The following is a 17,572-nucleotide window of genomic DNA, read 5'->3' as shown; positions in this document are numbered from 1 at the left end:
AAAAGGAAATATTAAAGATTGCTTCCTCCTTCAAAAGGTAAAAGTATGGAGATTTGGTAGTACTGTTAAAAACAAACAAACACATACACTGAATCAATGGTAAAAGGTGATGATCTCAAAAGGAATTGATAGTTTTAAACATATTGTTTTTATCAGCCACTGTTTTTTCCAACTTCTGTACATGATAGTGCGGCTGTGTGGCTCACTTTGCAAAGGACAGTCTTTTGCTGCTGTTATTAACCATTTTTAAAACTTGACTTTTCCAAAATCAAAAACAAATACAACAATATACATTAAATCATAATAGTAGATGTAAGGGAGTAGAATAGCTGGAGGTCCAGCCCAGTGCCCAGACAGTCAAGCAAATAGAGCTATACTATATCAGAGAATTTCCCATTTTTCTTGTGGTTATGGTCACCTTCTCATTTGCTGCCGGGTGGCGCTGTGGGTTAAACCACTGAGCCTAGGACTTGCTGATCAGAAGGTTGGCGGTTCGAATCCCCGTGACAGGGTGAGCTCCCATTGCTCAGTCCCTGTTCCTGCCAACCTAGCAGTTCAAAAGCACATCAAAGTGCAAGTAGATAAATAGGTACCGCTCCGGCGGGAAGGTAAACGGTGTTTCCGTGCGCTGCTCTGGTTCGCCAGAAGCGGCTTGGTCCTGCTGGCCACATGACCCAGAAGCTATACGCCGGCTCCCTCGGCCAATAAAGCAAGATGAGCGCCGCAACCCCAGAGTCAGTCGCGACTGGACCTAATGGTCAGGGGTCCCTTTTACCTCTATGTCCTCTGTCTACTGTATGATTGGGAGGGATAGACATCTGATTCCAATATTGAAGTATTAGTGGTTTAGCCACCATGAGTACCCTTAGAAGCAAGCTAAATTGTCCCTCTGTCAGGTTCCAAAGGATTGGTACGTAATTCAACAGAACATTAGCATCCATAAATCTCATGGTGGTGTCCAAAACCATATTCATGGGGCTGATGACTTCTGACCTAAAGGACATTCCTCTCCTTGAAGGGCCTTCCCCATTCCAAGTCCAGTTTAAAGATAAGAAAGGAAAGCTAGAGGAACCTTGAAGGTGCCCATCAGCAGTTTAACTCCCTGACAGACTGATCAGCCACATCTGGCCTGTCTTCCCCACTATGATGAATGACATGGATTTTGTTCCTGTTTAAAGACAGTGGGCTGTATCCAATTAAATTGTATTCAGGTCATGCCCACTAAAATTAATTAAATTACTTAGGTGTGGAATTAATCTATTTGGCTTCTTGTTGGTTGTCATCATTGACCTGTTGCTTGCATTAGATCCTGTGATGGGCCTTGGGGTTTGAATGAATGAAATTGTCTAAGAAGAAGAGTAAAAAAATGCAAGTGTGGTGTTTTTTTTTTTTAAAAAAAAGTAGTGTGATTTGTTCTTGAAACGAGACATCGGCAAGCTGTTTTCCAAGGTGGATCAGGAGCCTGGCAGCCCCCAGCCTGGAGTCACGGTATCGTTGCTGCAGCTGGTGTTGTGAATCAGGCCGACAAAAAGCGCATCTTACTATCCGGCTATTTCACTACACCAGGGTTGCATCATACCACTTGCCTTCCCTACGCATCCAGCATCGGAGAGGCTGCAGATTCACTCCAGTGTCATTTCCGTTGACTCTCTTCTGTTCCTCTTCTCTTTTGCCGCAGACTCTCTTCCCAACGCAGCTGGGATGTGAGTTTTGAAAATAAAGCTGCTTCAACGGCAAATGTGTGCGTATTTATATGTGTGTTGCTTCCATGATATTCTGAGTGTGAAAACCATGGACTACTCTATATCCAGCCTTTGGAGAGCCGCTGGGCAAGGGTGGTCGTACATTTGGTTTAGATATCGCTCAGGAGAGAGAGCAGGACCATCAGCTGCAAACTCTGCTGACGCTTGCATCACCTGGTCAAAGCCCTCAACACTTGGGGGAGATGGGCTGTATCTCTGTTTAGAGTAATTATTCCCCATTGCGTGTCTATGCTCTTTAAATTAGTGAATACACCTTTTAGGCACATCTTTCTCCATTTTGAGGAGGTGGTGGCAGTGGTTATGGTGATGTGCAAGTAATTCCTGATTCCCTGGCTTTGCTGTTCCACGGTTTCCCCGCTGTGCTGTGAGCACCTTTCAGCTGGGAGGCGCATGCCACACCAGAAAGTAGAGAGAGTTCTTCAGGGAATAGACCACAGCTCAGAGGCAGAGCCCAGACACTGTACACAGGAGGTTCCAGGTTCAATCTCTAGCATCTCTGCTTTAAAAAAGGACAATTCAACAAGTAATGGGGAAGACTTCTCTTGACCTGAAACCTTTGCAGTGGGAGGAGTTAGTACTCGTCATCCAAGCTATGCACCACCTCCATAGCTATGTTCTACCTCCAATGTCAGAAGCAGTGTGCTGGGAATCACAAGTGGGGGGAGAGCTTGAAAGCTTGCAGGCTTCCAAGTGGCATTTGGTTGACCACTGTGAAAACAGAATGCTGGATGAGATGGGGCTTTGGCCTGATCCAGCAGCCAGGCTCTTCTCACATTCTTGTGAGTGTGGTTTTCCCCAAAGCCCTAAATGAGAACAGCCCGGCATTATTTTGGATTTCTCCCCCTATCTCTCCAATTGGAGCCCCAAAGCTGAATTGGCCCACCCTCTGAAGCCAGCTGTAATTTGCAAAGGCCATTTCCATCTGTGAGAGCAGCCTTGGCTTCTCAGTGGTTATCTATTCTAAGTGCCCTTGGAGACATGCAAAATTCAGCCATGGAGCCCTGCAGTTGTAGCGGTTCTCATGATGGTGGTGACTGGCGTGGGGGAGAGGCTGTGTTTGTGGGCTGGTTCTTTGGTGTCATGGGAAGTACAGTGGCAGAGTCCCTGCTTTGTATGCAGAATGACCAAGGTTCAATACCCAATGGCCTCTTCAGGTAGGGCTGGACCAGTGGTCTGACTGGTATAAGGCAAGGGTGAAACAGCAGTGCAGTCAGTAACCCCAAGTAGGAACTTGCTAACACAACAATCAGGACTCCTTAATAAAAACTTCCAGAACACAGTAGCTAAAATATATCCTTAAAAAAATAAAATAAACATAAAGCCTACCCCAGAGGAACAGCAGAAAACAATTTCCCATTAACCTGACAAAATGAGTCACAGTGCTGAATTTCAAGTGGCTTTTCCAGAGCCAGAACTGAGCTTTATGGCTGGGCTTTGACTGGCTGTCTCTCGAGATCCTTATCTGTCACTGCTTTTAAATTGCCATGTGACTTTGGAACTCAGGCCTCCCAGTGCTATGGGCAACAGTAATCGCGCTTTGCATATTTTCCTGGCAAATTTCCTTAACTAGGAATGCTCATGGTAGGCTATCCAGTATGCTCTGGAAATGAAACATTTTCAACATTGCTGTTTATACTTCTAAAAGTGGTTGAGAATTGGTGGAGGAGGAAGAAGAGGAGGATGTTGTTGTTGTTATTATTTGCATTAATATCTCACCTTTCCTCCAAGAAGCTGAAGGCAATATACACGGTGTCTGCTCCTTCCCCATATCATCCTTACAAGAGGCCTGTGAGGTTGGTTAGGCTGAGAGAGACTGGCCTGTGCTCACTCCATGCCTGAGAGCAGGATTTGAGTCTGGGACTCCCCATTCCTAGTCTGATACTAATGGCAGCGCCACACTGGCCTTAGAATGGAATGAGGGAGGGAATGAATCTAGAGCCAAAACAATTTTGCTTCCATAAATTCTCAGTATTTTCCACCATAAATTTTGATGCAAAATATTTCCCAGCTGTACTCTAAATACTGAACATTTTGTTGAATGTTTGACATCTTGATTTGAAATTGCAGGGTACTTGATATTAAACTAGGCAAGTTGGCCTGTGCTTAGGCCTTTAAGATCTGAAAGCTGACCTGCAATGGGAAATGGCACTTTCCAGGGGAATTAATTCAGAGGTGATTTTGGGTGAGAATGGGGTTTGTTTTTTTTTGCAGAGAAGGATTAATCCCTCTTCCCGCAAAGTGTGGTCCCATTCAGGATTAGTTCCCTCAATGACTTAAACATGGGAGGAAAAACAAGAGAAGCACGTTTGGCTTTTAAACTGTAGCACAGAAAATGTACTTGTTATATTTCCTTTCATATCAGCTGTTTATTTTAATTCTCTTTTTAAAATCCATTGTTAGATGTAAAAGGGGGCATTTGAAAATTGTAATTTGTTTTATTTATTATATTTTCCTACCATTTCTTGAAGGAACTGAGCACAATGTGTATGCATTTAATTCCTTGTATCTTCACAACAGCCCTGTGAGGTAAATTAGGCTGAGAAACGGTAGCCAGTACATGGTCACCCAGCCTACTTAATGGCTGAGTAGGGATCTGAACCCAGGTCTCTCCACTCCAGGCCCAATCCACCAGGCAACAATGAAACTGACTTTTCTAGCTCACTTGTTCTTTATTAGAGTTAATCATATCACAATATTAAAATGTTGCTGAAACTTTTCATGTTAATTGTGTTTTTATTAAACATTTCAATAGCGAACAAATAAAGATCATTTTGTTGTTCATTGTTTCTTTCCTTCCATTAATCTTTTCTTATATTAATGTTGCAAGATCTAAGGATTTCTGCATCTCCTTTGGTAAGAATCATTGCATGGCTGTTCTGATCTTATCTGCCTTATGACACTTCCTTTCCATCTGCAGTCCAATAATTTGCAATGAAATGGGTCCGTGACTCTTCTATCTGTGGCATAAAGTGAATTTAAGAGCTTTGCCACAACAACCCCTTTTAAAAATGGACATTTGTGATTAGGAAAGTGATGGGGAAATGCCCCCCCAAAAAAGTGAGATAATGGTCAATTGACAGGAAGACATATAACCTCCATGGAAAGAAATCAGGATAAGTGTCCATTGCTGTATAACTTCCCTGCAAACAAATCAGGGCAAATGCTTTATAAGCCTCCATGGTAAGCTTTGTGCAAGCAAATCAGGATGAACACTCAGCCAGGAGGTCAACTGGAAGAGACCCTCTTCTCCTTCCTCCAAGGACATGCCTTGCCTGACCCAATTATAAAGGAAACACAATGTACCCAAACAGAATGAATCAGAAAAGTATCTCCATTCCAGCATCCCACCAATACTGTATTTTTAGCTGATATGTCCTCAGGACTTAATTCAAAATCTGTTATCATAGACTTGATCTAGAACGCGAGTTGGCGAGCAAGTCTTTAGCAATCCCTCCAGGCTACTCTTTTCAACAACCAGCTCAGGATGGTTTGAGCCAATTACTTCCCTCTGTTAAGAGTTAACTGAGCAGCAGGTCGGCCAGTTTTTTCTGGTTTCGCGGGGTATAAAGTTTCCATGCCCCCCTAGATGTTGCAGTAGATGCTCAAAATCTGCGCCATCCCTTGCCTGTGAGTTGAAGGAGAGGCAAAACGAAGAGCAGAGGGCCATGAAATGGCTGAATCGCAGGTGATGGAGCGGACTGCCGACCCGGCAAACTCCAACGGCAGGTTCACCATCAGCACCCTGATCAGCACCGAGGACAGAGGCAGGCCTCACTATGGCCAGGGGGACACGGTTGCCTACGACGCTGCCCAAGCCAACCATCTCACCCACAACAACACTTTCTACATGCGGACCTTTGGCTACAACACCATCGAAGTTGTCCCCACTTACGAAAACTATGCCAACACAAAAGTCTCCGGTGAAGCCAAGAAGACCAGACCTACCTTGTCTGATCTACACTCATTCCTCAAGGTAAATTGAAGCCAGTTTGGTTCACAGAATGTCTGTTGCACAGAGTCATGGACATAGGAAAGGTAAAGGTAAAGGTACCCCTGCCCGTACGGGCCAGTCTTGACAGACTCTGGGGTTGTGCGCCCATCTCACTTAAGAGGCCAGGGGCCAGCGCTGTCCGAAGACACTTCCGGGTCACGTGGCCAGCGTGACATCGCTGCTCTGGCAAGCCAGAGCACGGAAACACCGTTTACCTTCCCGCTGGTAAGCGGTCCCTATTTATCTACTTGCACCCGGAGGTGCTTTCGAACTGCTAGGTTGGCAGGCACTGGGACCAAGCAGCGGGAGCGCACCCCGCTGCAGGGATTCGAACCGCCGACCTTTCAATCGGCAAGTCCTAGGCGCTGAGGCTTTAGTGTATCTATCTCAGTATATCCAGCTTAGTCAGGGGTCTCTCCTGCCACCAGGGATTCCTCTTGGGACCTTTTGCATGCAAAGCAGGTGCTCTAACTGCTGTTCTTTACAGCTCTGTCCCTGCCTGATCACAATCTCCATCAGGTCTTGAGCCAGGGGGACAAAGCATTGAATCTTGCCCCACATTCGTTCCCAGCTGGAAGAAAACCTCGTTGGTCTTTGGACACTTTTCCTGATCTGCATTACTTGGATCACAGAATCATTGAATTGTAAAGTATCCCAAGGTTCATCTAGTCCAAGCTCTGCCATGTAGGAATATGCAGGTGGCCCATATGGGATCAAACCCACAACGTTGTTCTTATCAGCTCCACACTGTAACCAATTGAGCTAACCTCAACAGTGGTTGAGGATGGGTAGCTCAGAATGTCTCTTCTCTGGGGGACTCTTTCTTGAGGTCTTTAGCAACTCTGATTTCTTTTTTCTGCCTTTCCCCACAAGCTCTTATGGAAATAAGCAATACTGGCCAAGAGCCATGTATATTTTAAAAAAATAATAAAATAAAAATAAGATTATAGAGCTATTTTGCTCATTGCATTTTAAAACATGAATATAGAGAAGTGGCATGAAAATAGCCCCATCTTTGTGCCCTTTTGACATCCGCACGCTTGGATCGAGTTTTTCGCCTGACAGTCTGATCACACATTCATTTGAGAAGGCGGGAGTGGGGGATTCTCAGGGCACAGATCCAACTTCTATTTTCTTTTTCTTCAAACAAAGTTTTTTAAAATATAAAATCAACAGCATAAACAAAAAATAATCAGTTACAAAACAGAAGAGCAGGAGGTTGCATTTCCAAAATAAACAAGAGAACAGATAATTAGAAAAAAATAAAAGCAGAAGAACGCATCAAGAAAGCGCAATTTGGTGGGGGAAGAGAGTTTTGTATACCTGAATTTGACACAAAAGCAATGAGATCCCGCCAAACAGTGTAGAAATGTTCTGCGTCTTCCTTATCCTTAGAAATGCATAATTTGTGTGTTATTTTCTCTGCTGCAGGCAGAGTATCCATATTCCTGTGCCACAACAAGAGGTTTAAGTCCTAAAGGTCTTTGGCTCTGGGTCAAAGTATTCCATAGATTGGAAAATTGCATTTTGATCATCCAGTAGGTTCAAAAGAGCAAGATTGTGGAGAATCCTTGGCATCTGTTTTCAATATCAGATTAAATCTGTGCACATAAGAAAGAGGGTGATGCCTCTGAGCATGTGCAGAGAACTTTCCTCCCCCAGTGTCAATATGTATTTTTCATGGCTAATCTCCTAGAGGTGCAGTGGATGTCCCAGAGCCTTGTGACCCCTTAAAAGACTAGCTGGTTTAATGTGGCATCATATTTTCTATGCCACCCAGCCTGGTGCCCTTAATATGTTTTGGACCACAGATGTTCTGGCAGGAGCTGAGAGGAGCCATAGCTAAGAAGAGTTGGGGCCACCAGGCAGGGCTGAGACTTGTGGGAGGTTTTAACATGCTTTCAGGCTGGTGCAAGAAACTGAACCAGCTTTTTTAACCAGGGTGAGTGTCAGCATTAAGCCTGGTGTCCTGAGCAGGACCAGGTGGCTGGTCTAGTAAAATAACAACAATAATAATTTCCCACAATGGAGAAGTTCCACATCAGGGGCATTGTGGGAAAGAAAAATGGTGGCTAGATTCAGATGCCAAGGTCTTGGAACCCTGCTGTAACACAGCCTACCAGGGTTCACTAATGTAGGACAGGGCAGGAGAACTTCATGCTGAGGGGACAAATGTGGCCCTCCAGGCCTCTCTACCTGGTTCTTGGAACACTCCCCAGGCCATGTCCCTCACTGGCCCTGTATCACATCCTAAGCTGGACTCTAATAATGCCTTCTCACTTGTCTGGATGGTGGATAGATAAAGGTTTGTAGAACCAACCTGTGGCACAAAGAGAAATGTTTCATTTGTTGTTCCGCCCACTTTCCCCTTTGAACCTGCCCCCCAATGGCCCTCAGAAGGTTGCCAATGGCCCTCAGGCTGAAAAGGTTTCCCTGCCCCTGATGTAGAAGAGGGAACCCAGAGAGGGTCATTTTCCCAGGTCCCCCTCAACCCTGGAGTGGGCCTCATTCTGCACCAGCAGGGCAAAGCCAGTTCATGCAGCAGCCATTTGGGTTCTTGACACAACCAGGTCATGGCCAGACTGTCCACTATGTCCCAATAGAGCCATACTCCTCAGCCACCCAGTTCTGATGACCTCTGCATTGTCCTTGCTGGCTGAGACAGGATGTTCTGTACCTCAGGTGTCTCCTTATCCCATAACTTTTCTCACTTTCCTCCTGCCCCCAATTTTGCAGTCTGATTGCCATCAGTTGTTGTTGTTTTGTTCCAGCAAGAAAGTAGCCATCTCCACCCGCCAGCGTACGAGCTCCACAGGGACATCATATTTCCCGAAGAAGGAACTGAGGAGGAGGCTGGTGAGGGGGATGCGAAGCCTCAGGAGGAACCTGTCCGTTTTGGGTGGGTTAAGGGGGTGATGGTGAGTACCGTTACTTAGTTCCCCACTCCTGGCTTAAAGGATGTCCTGGGCCAGGGCCTTTTCTGTAGTGGCTCCATCCCTTTGGAATTCTCTTCCCAGGGAGATATGTATGGCCCCCTCTCTACTGGTTTTTAAGGGAACCCCACTTTATTTCAGCCAGCTTCTGAGTGATCATGCCCCTGAGTTGTCTGGATGGAGGAGAGAGAGAAGCATATGAGTGTGGAGAAGCTAGGCTACTATACAAAGGTAGAAAGTGCATTTGTTGCTCTGCCTGCTCTTGCCTCTGGCCCCGCCCACCAATGACAGGTGGCCCCTTGGAAGGCTGCACAGGTAGGAGTATGGCCCTCAGTCTGAAAAAAGCCTTGCTACTCCTTGCTATAAATCATGGTATCAACCTATCACCCAAGAGTTCTCTTGGGTGAATTGCAAAGGGGGTTCATGGAATCACAGAACTGTAGAGTTGGAAGGGACCCCAAGGGTCACCTAGAGCAACCGCCTACGATGGAGGAGTCACAGCTGAATTGCCAGGCCACAAACTGCGATGGAGAGACAAGGCAAGGTGCAGGGAACTGTCTTCCTTCCAGACACCCCTTGTGACATATTCCTTTACCAGACAGATCTCGTCGCTTATGCCAGGGGTCCCAATGCTCCTTTTCAGACTAGTGCACTTCAGGCACTAGGTATCTTTTAAAAGAAGGAAATATTTAAACATGTGCACCCACCTGCACATGCACACCCTTCAGTCTGAAATGGTACAGTCCAGGGAAGACTTGACCATATTGTTCTTCCGATGCTATAAGCAGACCCAGAGGTGTCAGGGCACTGGCTCACAGGTTTTAAATGACTAGGTCTCTGGTCCTCTTCACCGGCCCTGAGGTGCCTACATGCTTCAGTTATTCTCAGTTACCAATTGCTGCTCCCATAACTTTCCAGATCCGTTGCATGCTTAATATCTGGGGTGTCATTCTGTACCTGCGGCTGCCTTGGATCACTGCACAAGCTGGAATAGGTAAGTCCTGTTGAATCTAACTGCATGGTTGAGGCTCTGTTCCAGTAACAAGAAGCCGAAAGCACCAGCCTGAAGATGACGAGTGAGACCTCGTCGAAACGTCGCCTAGACACCCCAACTTTTACACGGGAAGACACCCGAGGACACCAAAACCTGCATTCCTGTACCCGTGAAAATCTACGAAAGCAAACATATCTTGGTATATACATGACGGCTTATCCACACTTCCAGCCTCAGCAGTTGGAGAGGTGGCAGCCCAATAGAGGACATTTTCATTGAGAGCTCCCAAGTTGTGGAACCCCTCTGTGGGAATCCAACCATGGCCTTAATGTCTAAGTAGTATAATTCAAAACAACTGCTTTTCTTCACAGCACTGACTTGGGTGATCATCCTGCTTTCTGTGACAGTGACCACCGTCACAGGGCTGTCCATCTCAGCCATCTCCACCAATGGCAAAGTTAAATCAGGTAGCGTTTTGCACATCACCTGTAGAAATATTGACAAAGTTGCATGGGTTGGGTTGGCAAGTGTGTGTGTACACATTGAACCTCTACTTCACATAGACAAGTCTCATCATTTTTTAAAACAAACAGACAAACCATGTCCCACCAGCATCATCTATCAGAACCAGATGAGACTTCCTCAAGGAAGGGTGGGTGGTGGTGGGACCCATTGCTGGCATGGCTGAGGCTCAAGAGGAGTGGGAGGCATTTGCAGAGGTGGACAAAATGACTTTGCCACCTAGGAAGGTTCTCCACTCAAGAGACTGACAGATCCAGGGGGTCCACCATTTTTTGCCATTTCTCATTGGCAGCTTCAAATCCCACCAAACCGCTCCCAGGAGGAGGGATCTGAGCAGGGGCCCAGAACTAGATGACCATTTGGGTCCCTTCCAACTCTACAATTCTATGATTCTATGCCTGCCCAATTCCTGGGTACCAGTGTGGTGCAGCAGTTAGGATGCTGGACTAGGTCATGAGAGACTAGGGTTCAAATTCCCACCTGGTCCATGAAGGTCACCGGGTGACCTTGAGCCAGCCAGCCTCACCTACCTCACAGGGTTGTTGTGGGGATTATATGAGGAAGAGGAGAACCAGTTTGCATGCCACCTTGAGATTCTTGGAGGGGAAAGTGGGATAGCAATGCAATAAGATCAAATATATAATTTGCAGTAGGTGAGCTATACAAGCCTTTGTGATGATCCTTGTGTACCTATATCTCAGGTGGGACTTACTTCCTTATTTCACGAAGCCTTGGGCCTGAGCTGGGAGGCTCCATTGGCCTCATCTTTGCCTTTGCCAATGCGGTGGCCGTGGCCATGCACACGGTGGGCTTTGCAGAGACTGTGCGGGACCTGATGCAGGTAAGCCGGGGCAACTGCTGCCACCAGGCTATGGGGGAATCTCTGCAATCTTTGAACCACATCAAGGACAGCAAGAGGAAGCCTGGTGCAGTGGTTAGAGTGTTGGAGCAGGACTTGGTTCACCAGAGTTTGAATCCTCAATCAGCCATGAAGCCCACTGGGTTGTTGTGAAGATTAAAAATGAGGAGGGGGAGAACCATGGTGGAAAGGCACAGTTTAAATGCAATAATAAAATAAATAAGGATAGCTGCACATAGAGCACAATGCCATAGTCTAAGGCTCTAAGCAATAGGTTACTGGCCCATAGATCTGTGTGAGCAGGCTGCCCCAGGAACATCCAGAGCTGAAAACAGGCACTGTGCGCCACTGATAGAGTCTAGGAGTTTCCCCAGACCATGAAAGGTTGGCAACAGATTTTATAGGTTGAATCAGAACAGCCCAGGAGATTCTACCTATTTTTACATTAAAATGGTCCTCAAATAATAACTTCTTTAACTGTGTCCAGGCATTGCAGCTAAAAAGGATTGATTTTCAGGCCAAGGATTCAAATCCCACTCTGAGCCAATTATTGGGGGCAAAATTACACAGCTGTGTGAAGTCTTGAGCACTCTTGCATTTGGGGGTAGATTAGTCGGCACTGATCTTTTAACCAAAGATCTTCCGATTCTAAATACAAGCTTTTTTCTGCAGATGGGAAGCTGTCATATCACAACTCCTTTCATCTCCGACCATTGCCTATGCTGACTGGGGCTGATGGGAGTTGGGGTCCAGCAGTTTGTGTTTTTTAAAAAACACATTTAAAAATAATAATAATAACCAGTTGAACGAAAAGGTCTTTACTTGGCACAGAAAATACCATAAAGAAGGTGCCAAGCTAGCTTCTCTCAGGTGGACATTCCGCAACCAGGTCACCACCACTAAGAAGGCATAAGCATATAATTGAGTCATGTTCCTTCTGCTCTGGCATTGCCTCTTCCAGATTTCTGGCACTTTTAGGTGACATTTAGTTATTTACTTTAAACAATTTCTAAATGACTTAATATCGAGAAAACAGGATCGCGAAAACAGAGGTGCAATATACAAGTGAAACAGTAGCATAAATACGTATAACAGCAGGAATCCAGTAATAACAGTTTCTGATCTTATGAGTCAAGGAAAGCCTGGGCAAAAAGGTATGTCTTTGCAAGACGTCTGGAGCAAGTGATGGATGATGCTTCATGCATGGCAGAGGGAAGGGCATCCCGAAGTGGAGATGCCAGAGATTGAATCTAAAGCCTTCTGCCTACAAAGTACCTTTTCTGCTGCTGAACTACGGCCCCTTTCCAACCCTGTGGACTTCTCTGCATCACCCCCTTTCCCAGATTTTGCCTTGAGTCCCCAGTGCACTCATTCTGATGCGCCCTGTGAGCACTGACTGTTGGTGTTTTTTCTGCCCAAGGAGCACAACTCTACCATGGTTGATCCCACAAATGACATTCGCATCATTGGGGTCATCACAGTGACTATTTTGCTTGGCATTTCTTTGGCTGGGATGGAGTGGGAAGCCAAGGTAAGAGCTTCATTATGTACATGTTTGTTCTTTTAGAAGGCCTGGGGCAGGGGCAGGTGCGGCTAATGGGGAGAGAGCCCTATTCTGGTCATGAGGAGCAACCCATGGGGCAAGGCAGGTCAGTGATCCCAGCACTACGGAGAGCTCCAAGGGGCTGGGAGTAGATTGAGGTCTTGGGAGTCTCTGCCTCCAGCTCGCCTCTATTAAGCTCCTCCCCTTTTGGAGAACCAGGGTCTCTTAAAAGACCAAACACACAGCCTGAAGATGGTCTCCAACATGAGGTGCTCCTTGTGTTGAAAGGTACCTAGTACGGGGACACTCAGTTCCCAATAGGGTTGTCATTGTCACAATGGATTTGCTTGGTCTTTGCAGGCACAGGTTCTTTTCTTCTTTGTCATCATGATCTCCTTTGTAAACTACATTGTGGGAACCATCATTCCAGCCAGTGAGGAGAAACAAGCCAAAGGATTCTTCGGTTACAGGGGTAAGATGCTGGCATGAGTGGCTGAGGGAAGAGAGGACTGTTCATGAACTGAAGTACTCCAGAAGAATTAAGTTGGTGTAAGGAAGCATTGGTGGTTGGAAATGATGCCGAAGGGCCATAACCCAGCATGAGGGCATCTGTTTTACATGTGGAAAGTCCTGAGTTCCATTTCGGTTACAGGGGTAAGATGCTGGCATTTCCAGGTGGTCCTGGGAAAGACTGCCTGCCTGAAATTCTAGAGAGACCCTGCCAGTCCATGTAGACAACATTGACCTAGATGGACCAATGGTCCAACTCAGTGTAAGATACCTCCCTATTCTGGTGTTTAAACAGCATGTAAAGTAGCTCTAAATAAATAAATAAATAAATAAATAAATAAATAATAGGGCTGAAGTTGTGTTTGTGACTAGCAAGTCAACAAGCTAAATTAGATCTGTTTTAAATAATAACAACAGGAACATTTGAGTTTGGTTCTCTTGCTCAAGGAGTGCATTCAATCCTCAAAATATGACGAGCCCAGCTGGGTCAGATTAAAGTTCCGGTAGCTGTGGTAGAATAATAATAATAAATAAGTTGAGATGGTGTTGGAGTGACCATACAGGTTTACATCTCTCCACCCAGTCCAGTGCCCTGAGGGAGATGGAAATTGCCCTCTCCCAACTCATTGGGTTGATCGTCAGGTGTAAAGTTTGCATACACAAACACACACATGACAAAACCTTCTCTTTTCCAGCGGACATCTTTGCGCAGAACTTTGTGCCAAACTGGCGCGGGCCTGATGGCAGTTTCTTTGGTTTGTTTTCCATCTTTTTCCCATCAGCCACTGGCATCTTGGCAGGAGCCAACATTTCAGGTGATTTGAAGGTAGGCGGGTCTGGCTGCTGAAGCCCAGGGGGGCAGGAGGTGGGATGCTGGAGTCAGCAGCCTCCTTTTGGAAACATGGTCCAGAGCAATGCTGCGAGAAATTCTGGGTATTGGGGCAGAGGGTTTGGTGTGTCCCATTCCAGCCTCTTTCTACATATAGCCTGTTGGGGATGCAGAGGGACAAGTCTTTCATTACATAAATATATTTCTCTCTCTCTCTCTTTCAATGAGGGGTGACTTGTTACAGCTAAGCATGAAAAGTTGCGTATAAGTTGACTCTTCTTTCCTTCCACCCATGTTTCATTTGGAAGAGGCCTGTGCAGTTCTATACAAAACTATGTGTGTGTTTGTGTGTTCCTATATACATATAAATGTAAGGTGTCATAACGCTGCAGTTTACCAAACACAAACTCCAGGATGACAACAGAACAGCAGGCAAGAAAGCAAGCAAGCGAGCAAGGAGCATGAGTGGCAGACGACCTGGGTGAGCTGTTTAACTGAGTGGGGATTTGCTTCAGAGAGCAGTTTGGCAAACCACTCTCTGGGGCACATTCCCACCTCCATGAAACCTCACTGCAGCCACAGGCAAGCAGGAGGAACAAGTGAGAAGGCAGACAGGCAGAGTGGGGACTCATTCACACTTAGCTTTTGCCTCGCACAGGTCCACACTTTAAAGCTCCATGTCCTAGCGCCCCTTTTTTTTCCGCCCTGAAGTGCAGGTTTTCTTCAGATTGCCATTTGCTCCTGTTCAGTGTTAAAAGAGCAGGTTTTCACCAGGAAAGCTCCAAAGCAAAAGATGAAGAAAACCAGTGCTTGGAAAATGGAGCTTTGAAGCATGGGCTCTGCCTGGAAAGCACAGAGGAAAGGTAAAGTGTGGGTAAGCCTTAAGTGAGTGAGCCAGTGGCCCAGGCAGGCAGGTGAGTGATGGAGAGGCACAGGTGAGCAAAAGGGAGAAGTTGAAGGAGCTGGAGAGGTTTGGGTGAGGTGTAAATGGGTTGGCAACAGGGTGGGGCAGGCGAGGTTGGTGAGCCCTTAGTAGTATCACAATTACTGGTTAATGCGGTGGTGCCTATGGAAGACATTTTCCTAAATCTCATTTATTCTGTTGGGTAGGATCCTGCTGTGGCAATTCCTAAAGGGACCCTCATGGCTATTTTCTGGACGACTGTGTCATATCTGATTATATCTGCGACTATTGGTAGGTAATGGTCAGGCATTAATCGTAATCAGCAAGGTAAATGTAGTACGTTTCTGAGCACAATGCAAAGTGTTGGTGCTGACCTTTGAAGCCCTAAATGGCCTCTGCCCGGTATACCTGAAGGAGCGTCTCCACCCCCATCATTCTGCCCAGACACTGAGGTCCAGCGCTGAGGGCCTTCTGGTGGTTCCCTCACTGAGAGAAGCCAAGTTACAGGAACACCCTCCCACCAGATGTCAAAGAGAAAAACAATTACCAGACTTTTAGAAGACATCTGAAGGCAGCCCTGTTTAGGGAAGCTTTTAATGTTTGACAGACTATTGTATTTTAATATTTTGTTGGAAGCCGCCCTGTGGCTGGGGAAACCCAGCCAGATGGATGGGGTATAAATTATTATTATTATTAATAATAATAATCATCATCATCATCATCATCATCATCATCATCATCATCATCAAGAGAAGCAGAGAAAGCCAAGATGCTGCCCCTGGATGTTTTTGGACTGAGTATGGGCTCAGGAGCATTATGTCTTCTTAATTCAAGGTGTATTTCCTGAGCTACTGCTGTCCACCTGATTCTGGTTGGTGGGCTTTACCTATTTATTCTGTAGGATTCGTAAAGCATTTAATTGTCAAGACCAGTGAGCAGTTTACAAGGGGTACAGGTAGTCCTACTCAGAGTAAACCTACAAAAGTTAAAGTTGTTTTTAATGTTTGATGTTTTATCATGTTATTAATATTCCGTTGGTAGCTTCCGAGAGTGGCTGGGGAAACCCAGCCGGATGGGTGGGGTATAAATAATATATTTATTATTATTATTATTATTATTATTATTATTATTATTATTATTAAACAGAATTAACTAATTTCAATGGGTCTGCTCTGGATAGAACTTAGCTGGATGTGAAAATTACTGATAAAATCAGATATTTAAAACATTTCAAAATATAATCAGCAGCTTTAAAAATATACATGATAAAATAAAATTGCATATTAAAATGCATGCCAAATTTACATATCTGAGTAGGCTTGGTTAAAGAAAAAGAAAAATTTCAGCCATTGTCAAAAAGAGAGCAGCGAAGGAACATGCCCAGCACCAAAGGGCAGAGAATTCCAAAGTGTAGGCACAGATGGCCTGAAGGACTGAATCCTTGCAAATGTGGAATGAACATTATATGGTTTATTTAACAGGATTTATACATGGCTTAATTTGCCAAGGTCTCTAACTGGTTTGGGCCTCTGGTGAGAAAAACAAAGTAGATCCAAGCAGCCTGATTTTTGCCCCCCTCTGCTCAGAGTGGCTCATGGGTCTTTGAAATTAAGAGCCCACGTTGTGGACGAAAACTGTCAGAAATGATGCTAAATTATCATGGTCCCTTTCTTAGGGGCGTGTGTGGTCCGGGATGCCTCTGGAAACGTGAACGACACCGTCTCTGTTGGCTCTGAGGGCTGTGAAGGGATCGCTTGCAACTTGGGCTGGAATTTCACGGAGTGTGCTCAGAGCCACACCTGTAACTTTGGGCTTATCAATTTTTACCAGGTATTATCAGCCATACTGCCATGGGGAAGGATGTTTCTTATTTGACACCTGGGCCTTGGGGATACTTGGAAGAGGGACAAAGACACTGCCTTCTTCCATATAAATCTATTGCAGCCCAGGATCCAACCCTACCAGATGGGTTGCAATCTCTGATCAACCATGGGCATGATGGCTGGGTCCATCACTTAGCTATGATTCCTGCATTGCAGGAATAGTTTGGGTCCCTTCCAACTCTACAGTTTTATGCTTCCATGACTACTGATGGCTTCTCTGCTGTGAATAGATCTCCAGACTGGGTTGGGGACAAAGCCAGCTGCCTTCAAAAATGGGGAGGCACAATGCAGGGAGGCTGGTTTAGTGCCTAGACCCAGCAGGAATCGCTGAATAATCCATCATTCTGCCTTATATTAGCCCATGAAGCTCAGTATTTGATAACCTAGTGGCCATGAGCAGCTGAGCTCCCTAACTTCAGATTTGGGAAGAGGCTTGTGGAAGTTGCCCTCTCTGATTGGCTCTTGCTCATTCCACCAGTGCCCATCCCCTTCCCCACTTCCCGTGGGGACCCAGGCTGAACTCCTGAGAGGTTGTGGAAAGTGGGGGATGCTTCTCCTCCTTGCTCTGATCAGGGCCCACATGTAGGGAGAAGAACCCTAGAATCACAGAACCACAGAGATGGAAGAGACCCCATGGGAATCTAGTCCAACCCTCTGCAATCCAGAAACCACATCCAGAGAATCCTTGACAGATGGCCATCCAAACTCTGTTTAATAACTTCCAATGGCAAGGCAGTAACAGCAAAGAGGCTCAAGAGCGGGACCCCTGATTGGGTGGGGGCCATGACAAGTGTCAAGTGGTACACACACACACACACACACACACACACACACACCCATG

At 45.8% G+C, this 17,572-nt stretch overlaps 1 protein-coding gene across 2 annotated transcripts in view; it reads left to right on the top strand.

Annotated features, from left to right (window-relative positions):
* Positions 1-5,379: 5,379 nt before the first annotated feature.
* The window catches only part of SLC12A3 (solute carrier family 12 member 3), a 28,208-nt gene continuing 16,015 nt past the window's right edge, over positions 5,380-17,572 (top strand). For both annotated transcript variants that reach the window (XM_081922693.1, XM_081922692.1), the window contains exons 1-10: positions 5,380-5,736; positions 8,526-8,672; positions 9,606-9,681; positions 10,053-10,148; positions 10,905-11,044; positions 12,483-12,593; positions 12,966-13,077; positions 13,811-13,941; positions 15,055-15,139; positions 16,524-16,678. In XM_081922693.1, coding sequence (XP_081778819.1) covers positions 5,434-5,736; positions 8,526-8,672; positions 9,606-9,681; positions 10,053-10,148; positions 10,905-11,044; positions 12,483-12,593; positions 12,966-13,077; positions 13,811-13,941; positions 15,055-15,139; positions 16,524-16,678 — 1,356 coding nt within the window. In that variant the 5' untranslated portion in view covers positions 5,380-5,433. The remainder of the gene's footprint in view (positions 5,737-8,525; positions 8,673-9,605; positions 9,682-10,052; positions 10,149-10,904; positions 11,045-12,482; positions 12,594-12,965; positions 13,078-13,810; positions 13,942-15,054; positions 15,140-16,523; positions 16,679-17,572) is intronic.

This window comes from Podarcis melisellensis (assembly GCF_964234715.1).
Source record: "Podarcis melisellensis genome assembly, chromosome: 8".
NCBI classification, from domain to species: domain Eukaryota; kingdom Metazoa; phylum Chordata; class Lepidosauria; order Squamata; family Lacertidae; genus Podarcis; species Podarcis melisellensis.
Note: the sequence above shows the minus strand (reverse complement) of the source record. Positions and strands in the feature narration are given on the sequence as shown.